Here is a 27,327-nt window from a genome sequence, read left to right as displayed (position 1 = left end):
CCGTCCTCCTGCTGCGAGGAGTTTCTAACCCTCTGCTCCTCTTGGTTCTCGGTCCCTCAGGCTGCGACTGGCCAGGATGAACGAGGAGATGCGGGAGTCGGAGGGGCCCTTCGGACAGCCAGGTCAATACCCAGTCAGCAGCCCCACTGAGCAGCAGTACAAGAGATGCATTCAGGAGTTTATCTGTCTCACTATAGCCGAGTGCTAGAATCAGCCACAGGTTGAATCCCAGGGCGGAGGGTGCAGGGGGACATTGAACTGAGAGAGAGAGAGAGATCCTGTATTTCACACTCTGCATGTCGTCCCTCAGAGGAAACGTTCCACCATCACATTAACGTCTTAACATCTCAACATCAGACATATCCAGAATATCTGTAGAGTTCCTCTCCCCGGCACCGCCTCTTGCACCACCAGCAGTCAGCTCCCCTTCTCAGGATCACAACCACAACTCAGCGTTAACTTTCAAATGATGTCAGATGTGAGCGACTGACTTTGCCAGAAGAGAATCGGTGTTGTTGTGAGGACCAGTGAGTCCGTTCACTGCCAGGAAAGAGTCAGACGCTTGTTTTTAAAAAAGAATATCCAGCAGCACTAGTGTCAAGCACCAAGTCAGAGTACCAGGGACCAACTTTTTACTTTTAGCTTGAGAGGGAACAGGGTGCTCTGAACCAAAGACCTGCGACAGCTCGAGGGTTCCTTCAGTTCTAGGTTCTATTCCGTTGTGTTTTTGTTGTCGTGCAAAGTGGGTCGAGAGGTTTTGTTCGTCCTTGGTTCTGGAAGTCGTTTTTTCTCATTGACTCGTGTGGAAATAGGGACTAAATAGTTCAAATTTGCATTCTTGAGGAAATTGTCTGGTTGTTTGATGAAAAGTCGAAGTCTGGGTTCTCGAAGACTTTGGGGCAAAAGTTAACCACGACTCCCAGGGTGCATTTCATCAAGAAGCAAGTACTTTTAAAAATCTAGATGAATTACGGGTGAATCCAGCTTTGAAATGCATCTTGGGAGTCGTAGTCAACTTTCTACCCCGAAGCTTTTCTATACACACAGACTTCAACTTTTAATAAAACCACCGGATCATTTTCTCTGCATGCTGCTGTGAATAGTTTCATTTTCATAGTGATATGACTATAATCTGAAAAATACATAAAAACTTTGGGTTAGAAGTTAACTACAACTCCCAGGATGCATTTCGTCAAGAAACATTCAATCACAGAGCGTAAAGTAAACAGATTAAATACGTTTACTTTTAAATGATGGGTCAATAACGTGTGTTTTCTGCAGCTCAGTATCTGTAGCACAGACGACTACAGGATAAAAGACCTAATCGATAAGTTCAGGGCGGTGCAGCCAAACTTTCTCTAACTTTCTTGGGACCTGTTGTTCGTGCTCGTGTGTTCGATGGCAGTAGAGCTCTTTGTTTTTCATTGGATCAGCCGTGAGGGGGAAACTGTGACGCTGCGATAACTGTGACTGAGAGAAAATGATCCTCGGGTCATTTCTCTGTTTTCGATCGAGAGATTGATCAAGTGAAGCTTTTATTTTGAAGTAAAAGCGAGATTATGCACTTTTTCTTACCAGCAGTGATTTAAATCTTCTTTTTGCTGTCGTTCATTTTAATTTTTACTGCTTCTCTTTTAATTTATGACAGAAGTCCCAGAGCAATAGTGCAATGCTAACGTCAGCGATCTGTATTTTTTGTATTACTTTGGACAACAATGCAGAGGGTATTTTTTTAAGCTGGATCTATTTTGTTAGACTTTACTTTGCCGAGCACTCGCACACAGTATTATACTCTCATGATGAGAGAGAGAGACATTCCTCCACAGTTTCAGTGTAAATACACACCTGGAGTAGTTCTGCAGAGGAAGATGGACATTTTTGATATTGTGTATTACTGTATATACAGTATTTGTAATTTCAAACGTTTGCTTATGGTAATGTAATGTGTCAAGATTTGGCCGATATTGAATTTGTTCATGGTTTTTAGTGCATGGGTGGCTGTTGCTCAGGTCCTCTCAAGCCCTGTTTACTTCTGTACCAGTGTATGTTAATAATTGATCTTTCGTATTGTCGATTAATGTTAATATCAGTATTCTAAAAATATTTAAATATATATCTTACTAAATCATGACGACAGTGCATGAAGTGACATTCAAGACAAACACCTCACACCGGCTGGATTCCTGTTTGTGCCAAACGCTTGATGACGGTGAACGTGGTGGATTCTGAATCTAATGACCCCGGTTGTGCTCTGAAATGATGTCAGGTCTGACGCCTGGTTTTAGTTTGAACCCCCCCCCCCCCCCCCAGGAAATGAGAGAATGATCCAGAATGTGCAGGAGACGACTGTTGGTTAAATGGTTGAACGGCTTGTTTGGGATGAAAGAGCCAAGTTGTTGCACACATGTTCTCAGAGGCAAAATTTGCCCAAAGAAACATTCTGATGAACTATTTTCCCCAAAGATCATCTTGTACAGATTCTCTCGACTGTTTGGGGTTTTAGTTCAAACCAAAGACCGGAGACAGTTTTTCAGAGAAACAGGGAAATAGTTTGACCCTTTTCTATTTCTAGTCCCTTGTTTCAGGGACTGTATACAAATTATTTGAATTGAGGAGCGAGGTAAAAGCTTTTGCTTGACCCAGAAAAAAACAACTAAATCTTCCCCAAGATTTCTAAATTGCCCAAATTGGCAATGTGTGGCTAGTAAGTGACAGACCACCAAAACGTCATAACATCCCCTGGTCTGACTTCTTCTTCCTCGCTAATAATCTCTATCCGGTCCCTAACTTGTATTTGCGGATGTTTTTAACGGACGTGGCGGCAACAGAAAGTTCTACTCACTCATTCCCCCCCCCCCCCCCCCCCCCCCCATCCTTGTTGCTTGTCGGTGAAAAATTCAACGCACTTTGAAAAACACACACAATCAATCCTAATCATCTAGTATTTTCTTATTCCGTGCAGTACTTTACTAAACGTTTTACTACATGAACGATGTCAGCACCGACCGATCGTTTCCATCGAGCCACTGAATGAGAACTGTTCCAGCACCGTGTGTCTGCAGCGTATCGTACTTCCAACAAGTTGACTGTTGTGTATATAAACTAAAAAAAAACTATTAACACTTTAACTGCTTGCTTCCTTACATGCAAATTTTTAACTCCGTTGTACTTTCTCTGTCTCTGACTGTTACCTGTACGATTTCTTAGACTGTTGTAAGAGGACGTGTGTCTCTAAATAAACAGTGTGTGTGCGTATTAACACTAACTGCTACCTATGTTTGTTTCTTTTTGTTGAATAACTCCTCCCAGTGACGTCTGAAATGATTCTGATTAATAAATGGACGATGTGACTAACTTCTCCCTTCGATCCTTTGTCTCATTTCTCCTTCAGTTCTTGCATCTAACAGAATTAACACACTTCTAACCTCCTGTGCTGCTCGTGCACTAATTATAGATATTTCAAATATTCTAACATTTATGTTGTGCACTAGAATATGAACAGCATGTTTGAATCTGCATGTTTCTCATAACAATAACAATATATAGTAATAATAATAAATGGTTTATAAAACACTTGATTATAGTCGTAAACAGGTATAAGGATATTATTTGTTAGCAATTAAAAAATGATGGTAATGATGCGGGATTGATAACACATTGATATTACAGCTTTAATTCTATTTAATTATATATGATTAAATTTCATAAAGCATATCTTAGTTGTATATTTAAATGTAGAAAGATTTATTCTATCCCTAAAGGAATATTATGTTTTAAACTCGAGGTCCGATTTACTGCATTTATTCTGGGGCTTCATCAGCTCATGAAAGTGTCATGACAGGAATAGAACTTAAATATTTTTCCGATTCGGTAATTATAAAAGGAAGTCTCCAGCCTGATGGATTAAGGTTGTTGACAAATATATTAAATAAATGTTTATTTATATCAACAAACTCTAAAAGTGCCCTAAAATCTGCTTAAAGTTCAATTAAAGTGTTTTATAAACCATTTGGAACAAATTGAAATGTGTTGTTTGGTCCAATCAATAGTTTAAACCAAAATATTTCCAGTTTACATTGATTAATCATCGATCGAATATTTGTTTCATCTCTCGTTTCTTATAAATGTCAAATACAGAGGAGGTTAAAATAACGCAACGTAGTTTAAGGTTTGAACTTACTGATCTCACACACACACACTCACACACTCACATATGCAGAGGGAAAGCCAGGAATGTCCATTCCCCTTTTTAATTAGCCGGGTCTGGGAGCTCTCACGGGACAAAAGAGTCGAGCTGCTTTTGTTGAGCCGGTAGATTCAGCCGTTGCCATGGCCCCAGTTGAAGTAAAGGCTCAGTATCTGGAGAGTTGAAAGAGATGCTCCTCCATTCATCAGGCCTTTCTTACCCAGAACTCCCTCTGTCTCCCTCACTGCTGCTGGTTTTCTCCACTTTCATGTGAAAGATGTTTTGACGATTCAAAGCACGAGGGAGAGACTTTTCTCTCTGTGACAAACAGGGACCGGTTTTTATATTTTTATATAGAAATAGATTTCAGAAAGCTTCTGAGGCTGAGACTGAAGAATCAGATCTGCTGAGTGTGAGACACAATCATCCAGCTACCTCTCCAGGAAAGTTTAGAACAACTTTAACCTCAGTTAATCGATGAGTTGATCAAAAGGAAATATATTTTGATAATTGATTTATCCTTTTTATAAGGTTTTAACAAAAATGGCAGAGGATGTGATGCTGTGTTAAACGTGTTATGTGATAAACTGAATGACTTTTGGACTTTTAAATCACAGCAGCAATTTTTCTTTATTATTTCCTAATATTTTACGGACAAGTATTTCATCGATTCATCTGGAAAATTGTCAGCAGATGAATTGATTATGAAAACAATCTTTATTCGCAGCCTTTTAAGAAATTGTGCTCAGAGAAGATTTACAGACTGACCCTAAATCTGCCATCTTTCTTTAAAACATGCCTTATATTCTATTCACTGGTCCTGTATATTATTGTTTGAGTGCATATTATAATCTTAAATTCAGGAAAATTATCTTAAATTCAGGAAAAATCTTAAATTCAGGCCAGACATTGTAATGATGGTAGATGAGGAACGTCAGAGAAATTATGCAATAATGAGAATTTAGTGTTCAAATGCACATATACTTGATTATATTGCTTCACATAATGAAATCTGCTCCTTAGGAACTTAGTTTAAAGAACATTTTTAAAGTCTGCAGCAATTTGGTGAATGTGAGCCTTGGTATCAAGGTCAGCGCTCAATGGTGGATTATCATTTTCATAATTTTCATGATTCTCATCGTTATTATTCTCCGTTGTTTTCCTTCAGCAGGAGACGCCACGTACCTCGACATCTTCCGGGAGTTCTCCCACATGGCCTCCCACAACCCGGAGAAGCTGAAACGAAGGAGTGTGCACTTCCGACACTCCTTCAGGTAGTCGGCCCGGGATCCGGAGCAACGTGACGTACTTGAAACGTGCAGCAGCCACTTTCCAGATATCACTGTCCACCACCACCACTTGAGGAAAGATCACATGAAAGATACTGTTCTGTCATTTCTACAGGGCAGTGAAGTGAAAGACAGTTCCGTGATGCTGGGGTTTGTTATTATTCAGTGTTTAGATGAGCTCAATCATATCTGTGCTGTTCTCAGATCAGTCTTTTATTTTGATAGGATTTTTTGCATTATGAGGATTTGCTGGTAATCTCCTCTTATCAACATATATAGATAAAGCATTGCTTTTCTCTTTTTACAATGTTAGATTTACCTTTGGATAAAATGCCCAGCACTTGTTTTTATATCTTTTTTTCTTTAAATTGTCATTTGTTTGCTCTTCTCTCAGTGTCATTGAAGGACTTTCATCAAATACTTTACAATAAATGAATTTCTCTGTAACGCATGCATTTACTCTCATTATATTTTTCAATACTCAAACTTGAATTCTGCTTTGTTAAATGGATAAAGTGTCATACCAGTAGTTATCACCACCGAACCAGCGTCTTGAAGTCACAGTGTATTTCTCTTCTCTCTCTCTCCATGAGCAGTTTATTTTTGAATGTCTTATTCTGCATCGACTACGCTGGTGTAGTCTGTGTCATGTTTTTGTTTAATTGTACTTTGCAGTACCACTATGAAATACAGCGCAAAGATATTGCAAGCAAAAATGCTAATATATCTGAAGGAGCAGGGAAACTGATCTGAAGGTGGAATGAAATAAACATTGTCTGTTTACACATGAGCTGTGACATCAGGCCTCCTTATTTGAAGCTGACACACCAGCGCCCTCTTGAGGTGAAGTGTGAGACCAGTGAGTGAACGTCACAAATGATTTAATCTCTTGAAATACATTATTTTTAGTGCACCACAACTTTTAAATTTGATTTATTATAAGATAATATGGATTTAGGATTTCACTATATCCAGAAATAAGCAAATTAAAACCAAACCTGTGATTCAAATTTTCGTTTTACATAAATGAACTGTTTACTTATTGGAATAAGTTTTTATATATCGTTGACATATCAGTAAACAAATAAACGCAGATACAGAAACGTTCATATCGGCTGATTTATATCGTCCAGTCAATAAATCGGTCAAGTTCCACCACTTTCACATAAATTCACCAGAAGTAATATCTCTATGTTTTTATAAATGTGATATTTATGTTTAATAGTCCAGATCCTTTATTTCTGAATACTTTTATTTTAAAGATATTTTAAAGTAAAGTTTGTGGAGAATAGTTTTATAACTTAATTTACATTAAAATAAGTATTTTTATAGTTTTTTTTCTTTCTTTATAAACTTTTGAAAACAGATGTCAATCATAGTTGTGATGATAAGCGTTTAGTGTTTGAGTGACAGATTGTGACGTGTGGCCGTCATGTGACGTCATGTTGACAGGAAGTGGGACGTCACTGGCAGCAGCGGATGAAGATGGAGCTGAGGGAAGATGGAGCTGAGGGAAGATGGAGCTGAGTGAAGATGGAGCTGAGTGAAGATGGAGCTGAGGGAAGATGGAGATGAGGGTTTTCAGGCTTCAGGCTCGTTACGATGATTTCTGACAGTTTCTTCTCTCTCTCGCTGCATCATGTGACCTCGGAGTCCAGTCACATGGGACTGGAAGCTCGTAGCTAGCTGTTAGCAGTTAGCAGTTAGCTGTTAGCCTGGTCCTCCATCCTCCCTGTTGCAGCTCAGGTGATCAGCTGCAGCTGAGACAACATGGTGAGACCTTAATGTCCCAACTGCAGCGGTGTGTCCGGACATCTACAGGTACTAATACTACTACTACTCAGGTACTGTTACTGCAACACAGGTACTGTTACTGCAACTCAGGTACTGTTACTGCAACACAAGTACTGTTACTGCAACACAAGTACTGTTACTGCAACACAGGTACTGTTACTGCAACTCAGGTACTGTTACTGCAACACAAGTACTGTTACTGCAACACAGGTACTGTTACTGCAACTCAGGTACTGTTACTGCAACACAGGTACTGTTACTGCAACAAAGGTACTATTAATGCAACACAAGTACTGTTACTGCAACTCAGGTACTGTTACTGCAACATAGGTACTGTTACTGCAACACAGGTACTGTTACTGCAACTCAGGTACTGTTACTGCAACACAGGTGCTGTTACTGCAACACAAGTACTGTTACTGCAACTCAGGTACTGTTACTGCAACACAAGTACTGTTACTGCAACACAAGTACTGTTACTGCAACACAGGTACTGTTACTGCAACTCAGGTACTGTTACTGCAACACAGGTACTGTTACTGCAACAAAGGTACTATTAATGCAACACAAGTACTGTTACTGCAACTCAGGTACTGTTACTGCAACATAGGTACTGTTACTGCAACACAAGTACTGTTACTGCAACTCAGGTACTGTTACTGCAACACAGGTGCTGTTACTGCAACACAAGTAGTGTTACTGCAACTCAGGTACTGTTACTGCAACACAAGTACTGTTACTGCAACAAAGGTACTATTAATGCAACACAAGTACTGTTACTGCAACTCAGGTACTGTTACTGCAACACAGGTACTGTTACTGCAACAAAGGTACTATTAATGCAACACAAGTACTGTTACTGCAACTCAGGTACTGTTACTGCAACATAGGTACTGTTACTGCAACACAGGTACTGTTACTGCAACTCAGGTACTGTTACTGCAACATAGGTGCTGTTACTGCAACACAAGTACTGTTACTGCAACACAAGTACTGTTACTGCAACTCAGGTACTGTTACTGCAACACAAGTAGTGTTACTGCAACTCAGGTACTGTTACTACAACACAGGTACTGTTACTGCAACACAGGTACTGTTACTGCAACTCAGGTACTGTTACTACAACACAGGGGCTGTTACTGCAACACAAGTACTGTTACTGCAACACAAGTACTGTTACTGAAACTCAGGTACTGTTACTGCAACAAAGGTACTATTAATGCAACACAAGTACTGTTACTGCAACTCAGGTACTGTTACTACAACTCAGGTACTGTTACTGCAACACAGGTACTATTACTACAACACAGGTACTGTTACTGCAACACAAGTACTGTTACTGCAACACAGGTACTGTTACTGCAACACAAGTACTGTTACTGCAACTCAGGTACTGTTACTACAACACAGGTACTGTTACTGCAACACAGGTACTGTTACTACAATACAGGTACTGTTGCTGCAACACAAGTACTTTTACTACTATACAAGTACTGTTACTATATCACAAGTACTGTTACTTCAATACAGGTACTGTTACTGCAACACAAGTACTGTCACTACTACACAGGTACTGTTACTGCTACACGAGTACTTTTAATACTATACAGATACTGTTACTGCTACACAAGTACTGTTACTACTATACAAGTAGTGTTACTATTACACAAGTACTGTTACTTCTATACAGGTACTGTCACTGCAACACACAACATAGCTACTGTTGCTTAACAGATTGATGTACATATTTAAATATCTCCCATTATTCAAAAATCTGAGTAGAAGAGTTACAGATTAAGAATAATTCATTTTCAAACTCCACAAAGTCTCCAGTGGTTTTTATGAAATGCATGAAGGTGAAAATTGGAAATGACACGTGCAACCATTAATTGAATCGTGCAGCCGTGGAAGTTTGGAAGCAAAGTTCAGTGTCAAGTCCAGTTTGATGAAATGTGTGAAATGAACCTGCAGGGATCAAATGACAGATGTGCAACAAACAATTTAGCAGCATGATGTTGGAGGTGGAATGTGATTTATAGGGTTGATATGGTTCAGATGCTTCGTACTGTGGAGTATATGACAAACTCTTTTTTCAGCCTCTTGTCTCGGGGGGGGGGGGGGGGGGGGGGGGGGGTTAGACGTCCAGCTGATGTTTGCTTCGTCTCTTTACTGTCCTCCACAGACATGGCGTCGCAGCTCCAGGTGTTCTCCTCCCCCTCCGTGTCCTCCAGTGCCTACTCCCGTTCAAAGAGGCTCAAAGTGGAGAACCCTGCATGGGAGGCGTCCAACCAGCTGGGAGACAATGGTTTCTACCAGCAGAGCCCCACCCAGGGAGCTGCACCCTCCACCTCTGGCTCTAACTTCAACCCAGTGTTCAACCCCAACCAGGTCCCTCCGCCGCCCGCCGGCTCCCGGGAGCAGACGGTGGTGCGGGCAGCAGACAGCACGGGCAGCCTTCGAGGACCTCCCTCCTCCTCCTCGTCCTCCTCCTCCAGCCGTCGGGTCAAAGACGCAGAGTCCTCCTCCCAGCCGTCTGACCTCTACCCCAAGCAGTACAGCCTGAAGCGGAAGAGTGAGGAGGTGGACAGCAGCGACAGCGTCCAGATACTGGAGGAGCTCTCCGCCCCCGTGGTCTCGAACCGCACCGGTGGTGGAGGAGGCACCACCACAGCTCAATCCATAGCACATTCCACTTCTACCACGAAGAGCAGCAACTCCCACAGTGAGGGCGACTACCAGCTGGTGCAGCATGAGATCCTGTGCTCCATGTCCAACAGCTACGAGGTGCTGGAGTTCCTGGGACGCGGCACCTTTGGCCAGGTGGCAAAATGCTGGAAGAGGGGCACGAATGAGATAGTGGCCATTAAAATCTTGAAGAACCATCCCTCTTATGCTCGGCAAGGTCAAATAGAAGTGAGTATGATATTTGTAATGAATGAAAACTCCAGGTTGGATAGATGGAGAGCTGTTGTCACCTCTCAACCTTTAGTTTCACAGATCAAACCCCGAGAACTTTCCTGTCAATCCTCATGTTTCTGTCTTTCCTTAAGTTTGTAAATCCTCCTGTTATAGTTTAGTCTCTACATTCATGGGGGGGCCGGTGCAAACAGGAACTACCAAGAGCTGATTCAGAATTAATTAATCAACACAATGTATTCAGGGTCAAGCTCTGACTCATTGACTCCATGCAGCATTACACTTTCTGCCTGCATCCCCCAAAGCAAGTCTGTACATTCTGAACAAGATGCAGAATCAACATGGTTCTCATATCTCCGGACCACTGACGCCCTCCTCTGTCTTTGAATACTTTCTCAAACCATATAAAGTACCATGAAAACATTTATAATAAGAAGGGGTTTAAATGTAAATATGCATGCTTCAAGATTCAGACACAAAGCAGATTAAAATCAATGTTTTACCATCCTGGGCTTGCTGGTTAAAAACACATAGTCCAGCTCTCTATTCTCACGCTGGTGCACATGAGAGTTAAGTCACAATAATCAACCCTGTTCAGAAACTTCAACATGTCCACATGCTGTGGGATCAGTCTTGTGCTATTAGTCTGATAAGTTTGAGAGATGTCCTGGAGAATGCCTGTTCAGATATCTCTGTCCTAGGAAAGTAGAGATAGCGCCTCGAGTGGACACTCTCAGAAAGTGCTTCTCGCCCTATGCCTGCTGGGATCGGCTCCAGCCCCCTTGCAACCCTTAAAGGATAAGTGGTTTAGATAATGGAGGGATGGATGTGAAACTGATAAAGTTAATTAAACCTGTGGACACACGGGGGGGGGGGGGAGCTGTGTACTGAAGCATGTATAGTACACATTGATTCACCTTCTGAATCCCGTTGGCAGGTGAGCATCCTCAGCAGGCTGAGCACAGAGAACGCTGACGAGTTCAACTTCGTCCGCTCGTACGAGTGTTTCCAGCACAAGAACCACACGTGCCTTGTGTTTGAGATGCTGGAGCAGAACCTCTACGACTTCCTGAAGCACAGCAAGTTCAGCCCGCTGCTGCTCAAGTGCATCCGGCCCATCCTGCAGCAGGTCTCCACGGCGCTGATGAAGCTGAAGAGCTTGGGGCTGATCCATGCCGACCTGAAGCCTGAAAACATCATGCTGGTGGATCCTCTGAGGCAGCCCTACCGAGTGAAGGTCATTGATTTCGGCTCGGCCAGCCACGTGTCCAAAGCGCTTTGCTCCACCTACCTGCAGTCACGATACTACAGGTGAGAGTTCCAGTCTGTGCAGTGAACCATCCCCTCATCATGTCTGCTACATGTAAACTATCAGCTGTGATTTGTTTTCCATTCCTGCAGAGCTCCGGAGATCATCCTGGGTCTTCCTTTCTGTGAAGCCATCGACATGTGGTCTTTGGGATGCGTCATTGCTGAGCTGTTTCTGGGATGGCCCCTCTACCCTGGGGCCTCCGAGTACGACCAGGTGCTGCCATGCTAACTGTAGTAAACTACACAACCAGATGAATATACACCAGGTTCATCCACTAACTCATTTTGATCTCATATCGTTTGAAAGTGCTTGAAAAGTGGAGCTTTTTTAAACTTCTACCGTACAAAGTGCAAGTTAAGCAAAACAACGGAAACACAATAGAGTTTGGAAACGCATAAATATGAATGAGCATTGTTTCCGTTGATGCCTCCAACATGTGCTCTATTTGAAATGTCTTGAAAAAGTCCATAAACAACATAGTACACAGTACAAAGCTAATGCCTCCTAGTATCAACCCTCTCATTGAAATCTCAGCTAGAAGGCAAATAAACACATTTTTCAAAAACGGTTGAACTGCTCCCTCAAGAGCTCTTAGCACTTCATCAGTGAATGTGTACGAGGTGTGAGAGTCGGTGATAACTGCTGCTGGCAGTGGAGTCGTTAGAGTCATAGCAGGTTTGTCAGGGTGTCAGACACCAGAGGGAAGATATTCCTTTAAAGTCTTTAAGTTCTGCGTGTTTTCACTTGTTTCCTCATGTCAGTGTTTAAACCTCCGGTGGATTTAACTTTAACTGTACGTCTCTTTCTCTCACACTAGCCGATGACATTTTTTATATTGTTTGCATTTCTCTTTCAGATTCGTTACATCTCTCAGACCCAGGGGCTTCCAGCAGAGTACCTGCTGAGTGCAGGGACCAAGACCTGCCGCTTCTTCAACCGAGGCCCCGACTCCAGCTACCCCCTCTGGAGACTCAAAGTAGGTGTCTCTCTGCGGGACCAGGTCATCAGTCACAACATGTCTGCTGCAGCATCTTCACAGGACATTGACTGAGCTCGTGCTGTGGTTCTTTTTTCTGCAGACACCTGCAGAGCAAGAGGCCGAGATGGGGATCAAGTCAAAGGAGGCGAGAAAATACATCTTCAACTGTCTGGATGATATGATGCAGGTGAGGAACAGTTAAGAGAACATTATCGTCAATGCCTCCAAAGGGATGGAGGAGTCAGGTGAGCTTCTGCAGCTGATTTGAATATAATCACCGGACCTGTTTATTCTACACAAACATCTTGACCCCCGGCAGGTGAATATGACCAACCTGGAGGGGACGGACGTCCTGGCAGAGAAGGCCGACAGGCGGGAGTTCATCGACCTGCTGAAGAAGATGCTGACGCTCGACGCAGACAAACGCATCACGCCCATGAAGACTCTGAACCACCCGTTTGTCACCATGACCCACCTGCTGCACTTTCCTCACAGCTCCCAGTAAGACAGGAGGTTTTTTAATGGTTCATCAGGAGAAGTATTGAGTTGTATTGGCTCGTTGACCCATGGAATCCATCTTTTATCTCCTCTACTTTCAGTGTGAAGTCCTGCTTCCAAAACATGGACATATGCAAACGCAGATGCAGCGCCTTTGAGAACGGGAAGAACCTGTTTGCCAGCAACAACCCCCCGAGTGCAGCCACCAACCTCACGGTCACCTTCAGCAGCCAATTAAACCAGCACAATCAGGTGAGTGAACCAACTGGGATCTGGGTCAGAGTCATTTTGTTCTACTTTTCAAACGTTAACAAAGTGTTTTCCCCTGACTCCTGTGTTTTCCAGATGTCCTCGACAGGAGGACAGTCCCTGTCCCTGAGCAGCAACGTCCCGCTGCTGAACTACCAGCCCGGCCTCTACCAGCAGGCCACCATCAACATCCCCGGCCTCACCCAGCAGGGCGTGCCGCTGCAGACCAGACCCACCCAGCTCTGCACCCAGACGGAGCCCTTCCAGCAAACACTCATCGTGTGCCCCCCCACCATCCAGGGTGAGAATATTATTTTGTTTTTGCCGCAAAGAAAATAATCTGAGGTTCTATAATAATTTGACCAAAGAGCAACAGCATGAATTAGAGCAATACACATTATACTTTGACTTAAGATAAACAAAGGATAGAAAAAGTTTTTTCTTTCCGTTCAGCTTATTTCATAATGTCTTATATTCTTTATTTTATATTTCTCTTTTGTGTGGGTGTTATATTTTTGACATAATCTGCCTCATCTTACCTTCTAGGTCTTCAAACTTCTAATAAGCCCTCTGGTTATCCAGTGAGGATGGACAACTCGGTGCCATTGGTTCCTCAGAACCAGTCGTCCCAGTCTCTTCACATCCAGCCCGGCATGCTGGCACAGGTAGGAACCAGTGTGGCTCTGAACAGACGTTTTAATGAACCTGAATCCAGTATTAAATTCATCAGGGTTGAATTGATCAGCATCAGCAGTGGTGGAATGTAACTAAGTACAGTTACTCTGTACTTATGGTGCTGTGCTCAGGTAAACTGCTTTGATACTTGTTCTTTGTTTGAACATCTGGCAGAAAACTTTTACATCATGTGTTTTATAAGTTTTAATGAGAAACAGGTGGGTAGATCCAAAATGGAGCCGACCTCCTGGACTGTGAATATCACTAACTCAAACCTCTTGATCTGAGGCGGAGTCTTCATCAGTCTTCGTCCTCTTTAGGATTCATCAGAACATGAAGCATGTCTGTGTCTGTGTTGTTGTCCTATCGCTCCCTCCCTCCACCCTCCCCTCACTCCCTCCTCCCAGGCCTCCCTCGACCCCCTGCTGTTTGGCAGCCTGTACGCCTCAGTGGCGGCGGTGCCACGTTTAGGCTCGTCCCGGCTGCCAGTTGGCTGTAGGGGTGGAAACCTCTGCAGCTGTCTGGACCAGAAAGCCTCCACGCTGGTAAAACACAATCACAACAGCCACTTTGTTCCAAAACTCTTCCTTCTTACTCCGAGGACTTTTTTTGTTATGTCGGTGTTTTGCCGCAAAGCATGCGACGCATGTGGAGCTCACTCTCCTGGTGTTCCTCTAACTACCAACTCTAAGTTGCATTTTTGAAAGGTCATGGTCAGTAATGAGCTCATGGACTCAGCAGTGTTTCCCATTAATTACATAGACAACATTTGTTTAAGCTTCAGGAACTTCAGGTCTGGTCCCCATAGCCATGAGACCAGCGTTGACAGCTTCCTTATCTCAGACTCATTCCTTTCAGGTTCTTTCTTTCCGCTCTTTCGCTGTAGCTCATCTTCTTCTGCAGCAACAAGCAGTTCCTTCTCTGCACAGGAACATCTCCTCTTCAGCCTTTTGTATCTCTGATGTGACAGCGTCTCTGTGACTTGGTGAAGGACGGAGATGGACACCTTTGTGTTTGTCTTCAGGCTGCATGTCTTTTCTTCCAGTATCATTCTCTGAGGAAATAATTCCACCTTCTTTTTCCACTATGTTCAACACACAGCACTTAGATACATTCTCATAAACTGTCCACTGCAGTCATTATCATATCATATATACTACAGTCAATTTTATTTCTGTGTGTTAATGCAGCAGGGCTGGCCGGCCGGCACACAGCAGATACTCATCCCCTCCACCTGGCAAACGATGGCGATGGAAGCTCCCGTCTCTGACAGTCAGCAAGCGTCTGTCTGGAGGTGAGTTCGGTCGAAGAGGCACTTTTTTTATTTTAAAGCAACACTATGTAACTCTGTCTTGCTCCGTATCAGAGGGATTAAGTGGTTTATAGAGACAAAAACAAAGTCTACCAATGTGTTGAGTGGAGGTCTGACTGTGTAGTTCCACTCACGGTGGATATTACCCATAATCCCCGGCTTACTGAACCAGAAGAGCTGCTGCTGTTACAAATCCACCAAACTCTGTTTAGAAAGTGTCCTGTTAACTGCGGAATATTAAACACAAACTCTGGTTTTTAATAACTTCTCAGTCTTTTTAACTGATCTCAGTTCAGCTTCACTCTTCAACTTGCTGGAGCTGATTGTGACAGTTGAAGCTGTGACTCTCAGTCAGTTCTTCTGACAGGAAATCGAACCCACTCACCAGAGTTAGAGAACAGACGTTCAGGGTGAAGAGAGGGAATGAAGGAGGAAACATTCTCTACTGAACCAACTTTTTAAGGTTAAAAAGTGTTGCTTTGAAACGTCCTGATATTAAAATGTAATGGTTCTGTTTGTAAATGACCAGACAGCCATAAAGAAGTGATGCTGTTTAGTAAAAATGATTCTTTTCTTCTCCAAAGGGGGCGTCATGGAAGCCAGTACGAGGGCGTCGCCCAGCAGGACGCTGGCGTCGGCCGTCACGCTGCCTCCCAGAACCACAGCTCAGGGGCCGCTCACTCCAGAGCCCAACAGGGCAAGAGGTCCAGGGCGCGACACGCAGAGACCAGAGCCAGGTACCCAGTCAAACCATCACACTCTGAAATGTCCGTGTTGTTAGGGAGCAGGTCTTCCCTGACCTTCAGCGCCCCCCTGTGGTCAGATGTCCGAACCTATCACGTGAAATCAACCAGAGTTTGTTTGGAATGAGGCAGTGACAGATTGTCTGTCCCCCTGCAGGCCGGTGTCCTCAGTGCACTCAGCCCACACTGTGGTCCACAACACGTCTGCCCTCGGCGGGGACCAGTCTCAGCCCATCGTCATCTCTGACACACCCAGTCCCGCCGTCAGCATCATCACCATCCACAGCGACTCGGAGGATGAGGGCGACAGGAAGTTCCCTGCGGCGTGGTGAGCTCTCTTCCTGTCTGAAGAATTACCAGAGTAACATTGAGAGGTTTTGATTTGCTGATACTATAATTTTCCCTTTTTCTCCTGCAGCTCCGGAACGAGCCAGAGGCCCAACGTGATCAGCTGCGTGACGGTGCACGACTCCCATGACTCCGACTCCTCCACCAGCAGCCCCCTCAGCCCCAAGGCCTCCTCCCAGCCCGCCAAGGCCCTGGCAGTCACCCTGCCCTCTGTGAAGAGCCAGTCTGGAGAGAGCACAACCCACAAAGCTCCAGCTGCTCCAGGTTGGATCGAGCTGCGTCAGTGTTTTACCTCTAACAGCTGGAATTTAAACTCTTCTCTGTGCTCACTGTGTTCTATCTTTGTTTTCTGCTGGTAGATCAAACTACAAGCAGTGTTGGAAAGTCCAAGAAGTCCTCGACTCTTCAGTCCAGTCGATCAGGAGATTCTAACACAGAGCGCAGTCAGAGGCAGTCGGCCTCCAGCAGGTCTCAGCCTCTCAACCTGAGTCAGGTCACAACTTTCAACAACTGCAATCACACAGTTGTCTGTTTATTAGATTGAATGCTCTTATTTTGAAGGAATATGTTACAAGACCATTCGGATTAAATTAACAAAACCTAGATCTAATAAACATAATTCTTGTAAACCACATGTTCTCTCCGCTCTGTCGTTACAGGTTCAACAGTCTGTGATGTCATCATCCGACGACCCAACAGGAAGCAGTAGTTCCCTGAGGCGGCCGCCCACCTACCCCCCTCCCGTCTCCTCCCACTCCTCCTACCGCCTCCAGGACAACGCCCTCTTCACCTCCACGCCCAACCTGTACGCGTACCCGGCGTCCGCCGCCCTGGCCTCCGTGTCCCAGGCGGTGGATCAGATGCACGGTGTCTCGTCTCGCCACAGCAGAGCGGGCGGGGCCTTCTCCTCTCTGGCGCTGCTGCAGAAGAGCGGCAGCCTGGTCCTGGGAGGTTCGGCTCCGGCACAGTACGCCAGCCACCACCAGCACCTCCTCCCTCAGCCGCCGCCTCCGCTGCCGCTCGGGGAGCAGCCGTTCCAACGCACCAGTGCTGCTTACCAACGGAAACTCAACCAGTACCCCTACCTGTAAAGACTGGGGGGGGGGGGGGGGGGGGGCGGACGCTCTGCATGAAAACCAAATTTAGACCGAGACTAGAGACGAGCACAAGCTCATCACAGGCGGCTGTGATTGGACTTTTCCTTTAAAGCCCAGTGTTTGTTTTCTCCGTTTTTATTTCAATCGCACACGTTTTTTTAATCTATTCGTACTTTGGAGTTTGTGTTGCGTTGAATCACAGAACATCAACAGCTCGGGTCTGGAAGTGTTTCAATTCAGATTCAGCAGATTAGGTTTGAAGTTTAACATCGAGGACGAGGTTTGATTTAACTTTGAGAGCGTTTATTGAGCTCGTTGCCACTTTTAAACACAGTGATCAAATTAATGTGATCAAACTTCTCGACTGAACTTTGTGTTGATCCTGAACACGTAAAACACAAAATGGAATTTTAGTGTTGATGAAAACTGGAACTTGACTATTATGCTGCTCTATTATTTTTTATTATTATTCATGTAATAATTGTTTAAAAGTTGCATTCGCATTTACACAATCGCCTTAAATATCGAGGCCAAGTTCTTTGGTTCTTTTAAAGCTAAATATGTCGGCACGTTGTGATGAGTTAGATGAATATGTTGTGTGTTTTCGTTATGACTGTACCTCGTGTGTGTGTGTTTGTGTTATCTGTTCTTCGTTTGTAAATATCAAGGAGGTGACCTCTGTATTGTTTGGTTGTAATGAAGTGTCTGTGTTCCATGTTAGTTCTGTTTCAGTACATTGACTTCATCACGTTCATGTGGTCGGTGTGTTGAACGATGCAGCGTGTTGAGTTGGATGTGATGTTCAGAGGGGGGGGGGGTGTAAAAGCTCTTGTCTTGTCACGTCTGTGAAGTGAAGCGTGCACATTGACATCTGATCGATACTCATCACGTGAGAGTTGAAGCCATTTAGATGACCACTGTATTTGCATTTGAATTGTGAATAATGAAATCCGCCTGATTCATCGATGTTCAGTACGTTGCTGCTTCTCAACTAGACTGAGATGATGTCATTCCTGCTGTGTTGTGTTGTGCTACGTGACATAGAACCCACAACGAACCTTAACCCGTATGTACGCAATAAAATCTACTCAAAACACAGAAGACTATTTATTTTATTAACAATTAATAAACTGTGAAAAATGTCCTGCATGTTTACGTCTACAAATGTATTTTCCTTTCATTTTAATCCAGTGTTGGATGTTACAGCATGAGTGAGGTGTTGTTTATACGCTAATCAGTCAATAATATCAGGCAGAATTTTTCCAGGTGGTAAAATTAAATGAGATCTTTCTTTGCTCATGTTCCTCCAAGTTTTATCGAACTCCCTTCAATAGTTTTTGAATCAGGCTGAACAGACAAACAAACAGGGGCGGAGTTAACAGTCCCCAAACACATGTAACCAGCCGCTCTTCACTTGATAAGAAATATTTATTGTTTACCAGTATGTTTGCGATACATTTTATAAAGCTGTGTTAACATTCTGTTATCTGAAATCGTATTTTACAATCCGAACAGGACCGAGGAAAAGACGAGAGACTGTGGCCGGATCCAAATCGTCCACAGGTCCACAGGAAGCGGAGGAATGTGATTCCACAGCTTGTGCATGCGTTTAGAAACATGGTGCAAGTGGAGTAATAAATCCAGAGCCTTCAAAACGGAAAATAGGATGGAGAGGAAACTTTCAAATCTGACAAGAGTTCAGCTTCCACTGCTCAAACATACAGCTGATCCAGATTACAAAGATATGATTTTAACTTCACTCACACGTTCATAAATCAGATTGTTTGTAGTGATAAAAACTAAACAGGCTTTTACCACAGGAAACATTCTGACCTGACACGAACACAGACACACAGACACACACACACACGGAACCATGTAAACAACAGTTTCCATTTTGGAGACCACATGAGTCTTATTGGTGCCACAAGCTTTTCCTTCCATCGGTCCAAATGCACAAACTGTAAAAAAAAAATGTAAAAATAAATGAACGAGACCACTCTTGAAAAGTGAAGACGAAATGTTCTGCTCGCCCCCTGCTGGCTGGCTGCAGTATAGGTCATGAGGTCATGAGGTCAGGACACACCCACCCGCCAGAAACGGACCAAATTGAAAAGTCCTAACACATGTGGGATAAATAATTCTCAAAGATAGTTTTTGTCGTTTTAGGCAGCAAGATGGCGACAACCGTATACTTCATACTTCACTATTGTATAAGAGTCGGCCATCTTTAGCTAGCATAACATCCTCCATGAAAATGACACATAGCTCTTATATATTAATCTATTCTCCACATCTTCCATTAATTCAAGCCTATTGATTTTTTTTTAATATCTGAAAAAAGGACGGATTTTATGGAAACCAGTGAAATTGTGCATCACTGCTGACACCCCCGACCCCCCCCCCCACCTCAACCCTCTTGAACATGGCAGAATAAATGACAGTGAGAAGTCTGTGTGAGAGAAATAAACTCTATATAATTATCTGGTTTCTCTAGCAGGGTTGTTCCTTTAAGCTGCTTATTTATATATTTACTTCTACCAACCTTTTACATTGGTATGTGACCATGAATATTTACACTGTTTACAGACACGCCAGCTAAAAACAACAGATCCTGCATCTCACACACACAGACACACACACACAACTCGCCCGGCTGAACAGACTCTCTCACCACCGCACCACGGAAAAGAAAATCTAATAATCCTCATAAACACACATTTGACTTTGAAACACAAATTGATTTGGAGTCGCTGCCGTGCGGCACACGGCCGGCTGACCGTGTCCACGCTGCTGGGTGGCCGACAGCGCAGGGTGAAGGGCGTACTACCTGGAGTCAGCAGTGAAAGAGGCCGTCGGGGCTCGGCGTTAAACACACAATTGCACACTACAACATCCTATCGTTAGGTTGCCTCTGTTACTGGCCTGTCCCTGAAGCAGATGCAGGACGCCGCCGCCCGGCCTCGCCGAGCAGACGGAGGACGAACGCGTCCTCAGAATTCCTCGTGAACATTTCTGGCATAATCCATGAGCTTGCTGCCCGTGAAGTATTCGCTGTACTTGAGGATCTCGTCCAGCTCCAAGTTATGATTCTGATTCTCATCTGCGACGGCGATCATCTGCTTGGCCTCGTTCAGAGCGTTGTGCTCGTTCATCGGGTCCATGTACCCCTGAACAAACACACAGGGGGACAGGCCAGAGGACGGATGTCAGTGGTGATGAAGGTTCAACACAATCTCACATTTAAAACACAAAATTTAGAAAACACAAGAATACACTTATAGACGAGGTGTAAATATAGATTCCTCCTGTTTAAGCCAAACTGTGCATTAGTGAACAAAACCTCTGTACAAAACCTGTTACTATTTGCATGTTACATCCCTGTTTTAGGAAAATCAAGAATTCCCTGATTAACCAAATTATGTAGAAAAGTGTTTGAAATGTAGATCAACTGGTTTAGTCAATAGAGGAACCTGTGACCTAAACCTCCCGTCAAAGACTTCCCACTTTAACCACTGACCTCCAGCTCCTCCATGGTGACGATGCCATCGTGGTTTGAGTCGATGACGTCCTCGAACTCCTTCTTCCTCTCTCGAACCCAGTCGTCATCGATGTCCTGGGCCTGCTGGTTCTCCACGGTGCCCACGGGCAGAGAGATGAACTCCGACAGGGTCAGTTTCTTATCACCGTCCTGGTCTGCGAAGCAAAGCAAGGAGGAAATATTTACATGACCCAGTTAATGTCATCCACGCCTGTTCTATATTTGTTTAAGAATCTAAGCTAAACAGAGCTGCTGAAGCAATATTTACACACGCTAACAAAACAAAAGTCAGATCACCTCACGAAGTGAAGAACAGAACTTTCTCTGAGCAAAGTACAATGTTTGAAATGACTTCATGTTATGTGAGGAGTTTTGTTTGGAACAAAAAAAGCCACAGATTCCACTCGGCAGAAAGTTTTATCATCTTTTAACTCAGTATTTTGGTTTTATGGCTTTAGAACTTTACGGTTTCAGTTCACTCTCGCTGCGATCAGTCATAAAAACCAAAACACTGAGCTGAGAGACTGTTAAACTCTCCACAGAGCTCAAACTATGGCTGAATCAGCTTTTTGACAGAAAACACTATCTGCCCGACAAACCAACAAAGTAAACAACTGGACGATTGAACATTTAACGGGGACAGAGACAGATATTTCCTCTCCCCCAGTTTTAAAACAACAACGCTCATGACTCAGATATTCGAGGTAAACTGCACCTAGGTCCCGAACGATCTCCTTCACCATGTACTGGAGCATTCCTTTGCTGTGCTCCGGGTGGAGGAAGGACAGGAACTCCTGCTCGTTCAGCAGCTGGTCGGCGGGGGGGCTGTCGGCCTGGAACCAGCGATCCTTCAGGCTTTCCAGAACCTCCTGAGCTGCAGTGAGGAAAATGAAGGAAGAGCTCAGTCAGATTTTAACTGTCTGCAGATCATATTCACAGATTTAGCGGCGACAGGCATCTGTGGTTATGTTAAAACATTGTGGGATAGGACTTGCTTTAAAATATATTACTTTAATATTAACTGGTAAAACTAGTTTCTCTTAAGTCAGTGCTTCTTCCTTCTTACTATTAATAACACCGAGGAGCACATGATGCATCCACCAGAGCCATGAGGAACTTCCTTCGCCCTTTGTCAACGCTCTGTGTGGATTTTGTGTGTTTACATTGGGTGTTGTCTAATTGACACTGGCTCACTGTTGATTTGATTTTAAATCTAATGTTAATAAACTGAAGACAAGTGCAAACAGTTCACCTATTGGTTTTGTTGACCTCTTCGCGGTTGATGTGAAGTCTCTGGTGTTAAACAAAGAATGTGTTGGCACTAGTTCTTCATGTTAAATAAGAAATATGTTCACGTAACTGCTTAGGAGTAATATATACTTTAATACTATTAATGATACAACAGGTGAGAGGGTTCCTTGTTAAAGTTCCAGCTTTAGCCCCTCTGAGAATCCCTTTCCACAAATCATCATCAAATCCATCAATCTTACCCAGCACTATTCCAAAAATGTTTTATACTTACTTTCCTCATCCAGTTTCAAATCTTCATTATTCGTTATCTTCTCAGCAATTTCTTTTTCATTGAATCCTTTGCTGCCCAGAAATTTGATTCTGTATTCATCCCACGTCACGCGACCTGCGGAGGAGCAATGAGTTCACAATTTGAAAACAGAGAAATGCGGAGTGGAGTCTTTGGAGACAGAAGTGGGTGTGACTTTGTTGTGACTTTGTTGTGACTTTGTGCGACTTTGTTGTGACTTTGTGCTTGTTTATGTGACTTTATGTGACTTTATGTGACTTTGTGCTTGTTTATGTTCTCTTACCGTCTCCGTCCGGGTCAACAGCATGGAAATGGTTCTTGTTCTCCTTCGTGGCCTCCTGGAAGTGCTCCTCCGTCTTCTCCATGATCCAGCGCTGCATCTCCTTGGCGCTGACACTTCTATCCAGGTTGAAATCAACTCTGTAGACGGGGAATTTAAAAAGAGAAGTTAGTGAAATAAAGCTCCAGTTATTGAACATTAGCACTGTCATTACTATTCACAGGGAATTCTTCAGCTTCTAATAACAGAAAAGTAATTACAGAATAAAGGTTGAGCATTTTAAATCCTGACTTCCTGCTGGTGATTCCTGAAGAACGTGACCAGCAGACCGGAGCAGTGTAAACCCATGACAGAGATTCAGTGAGTGACAAACAGGTCTTACTTGGTGAAGATCTCAATTAGCTTCTTCCTGTTCCTCCTTGGCTCGGAGTCCTCCTCGAACTCCTCCAGGTCTTTCCCCAGGAACACCTCCTGATGGAAGTCCTTGTTGAGGTGTCCGTCCAGCTCCAGCTTCACCCCGTTCAGGTGGTCCGGAGGCAGGATCTCGTTCTCGTCCTTGTTGGACACAGGCTTTTCTTTAAGGGCCGACATGTTGGCTGGTCGTGCATGCACGTCCATGGCGTGAAGAAGAACACAGAGCAGCAGAGATGCAGCCATGATGTTTCTGCACCACAGTATCCTCCAAACGGCCATGGTTGTCTGTGGAATTTTAAAAGAAATATGTTAACGACCTATAGAAAATGACGGCGAACTCAGTAAAGGCAAAGACTGAACAATGCAAACTGACAGCCTGCAGGGCTGCGTTCCTGTTCCACGAGCAGCCCACTGGAAAGTCCGGTTTCTCTCAACTTTGACACATTTACATAAAAGGTGAACAAATAGACTCAACGGTTTCACATCCAGGAAAACACAGATATACAAAGTTCAAAACAAACAAAAGATAAACACAGAAAACAAACTGTGTGTGATAGATTGATTTTATCAGGACATAAAAACAAATGGAATTCATTTATAGTCCTGTGAAAAAGGTTAAAGTTTTAAACAAAAAGGGTAAACAAAGTTAAAAACCTTTTTGTGAGGATTTCTACCGGCCAGATGTTTTTTTTTTTGTATTTACCAGGGAATAATTCATGTAGTGTGTTCAATTCGGTGAAGCTTGATTGAAACAGACGGGACTATTGGTCCTTGGCAAAGGTATGTGCTCTACAGAGTGTTATTCTATTTGACTATTTAACCAATAACTGCAATCCACCCTTCAATCATAACATTATTCTGATTTGGAAATATTCAGGCCAAGCAATTTTCCTACTTTCATGTTTAACTTTGCTCATCAATCACAGAATAACTTTCCTGATATGAGCTGGACACAAATATCAAGCAGACAGAAGGCCGCCTGAAAGATAACAATATAAAAGTGTTGACAATTTCAATTTGTGATCAACTTATAAGAATAAAAGTCTAGAAATAATTATTTTTTAAAATCTTTTTATTCCCTTCAAAACAGTTTCATATGGTGACATGAATGTGTGAACTGCTTTAGGGAGGATTTCCCCTTTAAACACTGAACACACTGGTTCACTGCATTGAGACATACACACTTATTCTCAGGGAGACTAAGGACAATATAATTTTGAATTTGAAGGCAAGAAAATAGGATGTCGTATTACAGAGGGTTTTGCATGTTGTTCCACTTCAGCTGTGGGAGATTCTTCAACATCTGTCGAATCTCTCATCAACGAATGGCTGTCACTCCAATATCAATGAGTTTCAGAATCTTCAGAGCGATATCTGGATTCTTCAAGTGGTCGCTGAGCGTCGTTCTGGATTTACTCCAGGATCATGCACATGGCCGGGTCGGACAGTATCTGCTGCACGTTGGGGTCAGACATCGCCCTGTTGCTTCACGTCCTCAGGGCTGTCGTTCCTCGTGGTCCGTCTGACCAAACAGCGCTGCATGCCCTCCGTGGCTTCCTTTGAGGAGGAGTCCATCTCCATTGCCTTCTGGTAAGCATCCATTGCTTTGGAATAATCTTTCATGGCTTCCAAAGCAGCTCCTTTACGTGTGTAGCCTTTTATGAATGCAGGCTCAAGTCTGATGCAGTCTTCACAATCCCTGAGGGCAAGTGGAAACTCCAACAGCTTTGTGTAGCAGGCGGATCGGTAACTGAAGAGTTTGGCATCATTTGGTTTCCTCTTGATCGCCTCAGAGTAATGTTTCATGGCTAAGTGACAGTCACCTTTCTTGAAGGCCCCGTTTCCCTTGTTCTTCTCTTCCAGGGCTAGATCTGGGTTGATGCAGGCGACTTCCTCCTGCTCCTTCAGGATCTTCTCTGCCTGCTGACACTTCTTCGAGACGTCAGGAGTCCGATGCTCCGACAAACTCTCGTTGAAAAACTGAACCGCTTCTTTGTATTTTTCCTGCTTAAAGTATGAATTTCAAATCCGAGCCAAGGCCTTTGCAATTTGTCGGTAGTCTTCTAGACTTCTCAAAATCTCCCTTTTCAAAGTAGACGGCTGCTTGATTAGAGATGTACATCATGTTGGTGGGGTCATGTTTGATTGCTTTTGCATGGGTTAGGGTTTCAGCGCTGCTTTAAAATCCTTATTCTTATAAGCAGCATTCCCAAGTTATTTTTCCTTCAAGGACTTTCTCTTGTTTCGTGGAAGGTCTTTCTCTTTGGGTTTGGGAGGAGGAGGTGGGTTAGCAGCTCCAGCACTTCTCTGTATCGATGGAGTTATGTTTAAGATGTAGAATCTAAACCTTAAACATAACTCCATAGACAGTTTACATTACTCCTAGCTACCTTTTTCCTATTATTTACTGTAGATAATAAGAAAAAGGTAGCTAGGAGTAATGTAAACTGTACAAGTAACAGACATATTTGAAATAAATAGGTAAAAATACACATTGTATACAAGTAAACAATAAAATATTCAAGTGGTAAATGGTGGAAATACAAAAGAAAAGTATAGTTAAATGTTTGAAATAGTTTGCTAAACGTTATTGATTTGAATTTAACAGGATTTTAAGTGTTTCCTGAACACAACAACATGAGATTAATTTAGCTGACAACACCTTTTTAGTTAACTACTAACCATTTACTTTATTAACTTATTAATGTGTCGTCATCATTAAACCATTGGGGTCATGACGACGGTTCATTCATATAAATACATCACCTGGATCATTAAGCGACGTAGTTACGCTAAGTAGCTAGCAAGGGCAGGCTAACGAGAAGCTAGCTAAATATAATAAAAGTAAACCACCGACCTCTCAGTCTCGGTAACTGACCGCGACGCTGCGGGAGGAGTCGATCCGACTTCGGGTGGAGGACCGACAGCTAGCTGCGGTGGTGAGTTACCGGGCGGGTGGGGTGGGGGGAGCGACCGCTGAACACGGACCTGCGGTGGCTCCAGTCCGGACTGTAGTGAGTGACGTGTTCTTCCGGGTTGAGGAGGAGTTGAAACGTGTGTCGCGTAAATGCAGGAAGATGTGGATCGAGTCCTTTGGTGATGACGTATGTGGTGATTTTCGGCCGTACCACGTGACTAAGTCAGGAAATTCGAAATATAAGCGGCAGAGAAACGCAATGGACCCCCCCCCCCCCTCACATTTGGTGGACTTGGGACTTTAAAAAATAAGAAACCGCCTGAAACCCAGCAGTGTGGGAAAGTTTTAATTTTTAAATAATGAAAATTAATAAAATGTTCCTATTTTACCTGTTACATGTTGTTCCTAGTAGCACAATCACATTCACATCACAACCCTCTGCCCCAATTTGTTTTCACTTTCCCTTTTGTCCCCTTCATTGTATCATAAAGACAGACGCCATATTAATGAGTTCATAATTTATGTATTGTCATATTGTGTCAGTTATGTCTTAAAAACATCTCCAGCAAATTTCAATTCAATAACAGGCCTCTTAACCTTTTAATTATAGCCTTCTTTATATGTCCACCTCAAACTTTAATAATTTTATGATTGTGAAAGTGAGTTCACACAGATTTTTTAATTACACTTTTGCTGACTAATATGAAGCAAATTTGTATATATATATTAGTTTATAATATTCATATATAGTCATGTTTTAAATGGTTAAATTATAAGTAAAGGCAATGTGTAAATAGTAGCTATAATGAATCAATGAGCAGAAAATAAATTTATAACTAACTTATGTTAAGGAATAAATCCTGTAAAAGTAACAGATTAATGTTTATATAAATAGATAGGAGTAATTCGTAATAGTTTAAAAACATAGCTTGAAAAAGACAAAAACTATATGTATAAATATATATATATATAGTCTAAATATATAGCAACTGACTAATGGATACATGTTGGGGAAGAAGTGGTACAAACTTGCACAAAACTCACAAATGATATTCTTTAAAAGCATTGTCATATTTCAAGCAAAAGCAAATGTCATTTTTATTTTATTTTGAAGGCACATCGCTATTTTTTGATGACGTCTGGGTCCCTGTTTATCAGCAGATACAGGAACTCCCACTGGGAAGGAGCTGGTGAGTTGTTTGTACTTCGAGCTGCTGCCTCTGGGTGGCGCTATGTT

At 43.1% G+C, this 27,327-nt stretch overlaps 3 protein-coding genes and 1 pseudogene across 5 annotated transcripts in view; 2 read left to right on the top strand and 2 right to left on the bottom strand.

The window, feature by feature from the left end:
• Nucleotides 1–6,265, top strand: part of acap3a (ArfGAP with coiled-coil, ankyrin repeat and PH domains 3a) — a 57,808-nt gene extending 51,543 nt beyond the window's left edge. The window contains exons 24-25 of one of the 2 annotated variants that reach the window (XM_053425419.1): nt 61–122; nt 5,358–6,265. In XM_053425419.1, coding sequence (XP_053281394.1) covers nt 61–122; nt 5,358–5,464 — 169 coding nt within the window. In that variant the 3' untranslated portion in view covers nt 5,465–6,265. Of the gene's footprint in view, nt 1–60; nt 123–5,354 lie in introns of both variants that reach the window. The other variant, XM_053425418.1, reaches the window with a different exon arrangement.
• A 663-nt stretch (nt 6,266–6,928) lies between these two features.
• Nucleotides 6,929–17,404, top strand: hipk1a (homeodomain interacting protein kinase 1a). Its single transcript, XM_053424006.1, has 17 exons — nt 6,929–7,296; nt 9,452–10,182; nt 11,123–11,496; nt 11,587–11,710; nt 12,354–12,473; nt 12,577–12,663; nt 12,796–12,977; nt 13,076–13,226; nt 13,320–13,524; nt 13,770–13,888; nt 15,089–15,192; nt 15,795–15,947; nt 16,034–16,035; nt 16,125–16,281; nt 16,372–16,565; nt 16,661–16,794; nt 16,961–17,404. The coding sequence occupies exons 1-17, from the start codon at nt 7,260–7,262 to the stop codon at nt 17,390–17,392; spliced, it is 3,306 nt and encodes a 1,101-aa protein (XP_053279981.1). The 5' UTR covers nt 6,929–7,259; the 3' UTR covers nt 17,393–17,404.
• A 1,403-nt stretch (nt 17,405–18,807) lies between these two features.
• Nucleotides 18,808–26,140, bottom strand: sdf4 (stromal cell derived factor 4). Of its 2 annotated transcripts, none has more exons than XM_053424001.1 (7): nt 26,031–26,140; nt 23,142–23,458; nt 22,763–22,899; nt 22,462–22,575; nt 21,655–21,813; nt 20,919–21,094; nt 18,808–20,568 (listed from the first exon to the last, which is right to left on the bottom strand). In XM_053424001.1, exons 2-7 carry the CDS (start codon nt 23,450–23,452, stop codon nt 20,392–20,394), a joined length of 1,074 nt encoding a protein of 357 aa, XP_053279976.1. In that variant the 5' UTR covers nt 23,453–23,458; nt 26,031–26,140; the 3' UTR covers nt 18,808–20,391. The 2 variants fall into 2 exon arrangements, with proteins under 2 accessions (XP_053279976.1, XP_053279977.1); XM_053424002.1 differs by lacking the exon at nt 26,031–26,140 and adding an exon at nt 23,547–23,596.
• On the bottom strand, nt 23,741–25,537 carry LOC128441863 (stress-induced-phosphoprotein 1-like; annotated as a pseudogene).
• Nucleotides 26,141–27,327: the final 1,187 nt, after the last annotated feature.

Source organism: Pleuronectes platessa, chromosome 6, assembly GCF_947347685.1.
Source record: "Pleuronectes platessa chromosome 6, fPlePla1.1, whole genome shotgun sequence".
In the NCBI taxonomy this organism is placed as follows: Eukaryota; Metazoa; Chordata; class Actinopteri; order Pleuronectiformes; family Pleuronectidae; genus Pleuronectes; species Pleuronectes platessa.
This window is presented reverse-complemented; position numbering and strand designations above follow the sequence as displayed.

Bases quoted from the DNA above. Each gene is read 5' to 3' on its own strand.
- sdf4 (XM_053424001.1), bottom strand. From the start codon at position 23,452: ATGGCCGTTTGGAGGATACTGTGGTGCAGAAACATCATGGCTGCATCT. The intron at 22,576-22,762 runs GTAAGAGAACAT...GCTCCTCCGCAG, and splicing joins TGTTGACCCGGACGGAGACG to GTCGCGTGACGTGGGATGAA. The intron at 21,814-22,461 runs GTAAGTATAAAA...TCCTCACTGCAG, and splicing joins TTTGAAACTGGATGAGGAAA to CTCAGGAGGTTCTGGAAAGC.
- hipk1a (XM_053424006.1), top strand. From the start codon at position 7,260: ATGTCCCAACTGCAGCGGTGTGTCCGGACATCTACAG. The intron at 16,566-16,660 runs GTTGGATCGAGC...TTCTGCTGGTAG, and splicing joins CAAAGCTCCAGCTGCTCCAG to ATCAAACTACAAGCAGTGTT. The intron at 16,795-16,960 runs GTCACAACTTTC...CTGTCGTTACAG, and splicing joins AGCCTCTCAACCTGAGTCAG to GTTCAACAGTCTGTGATGTC.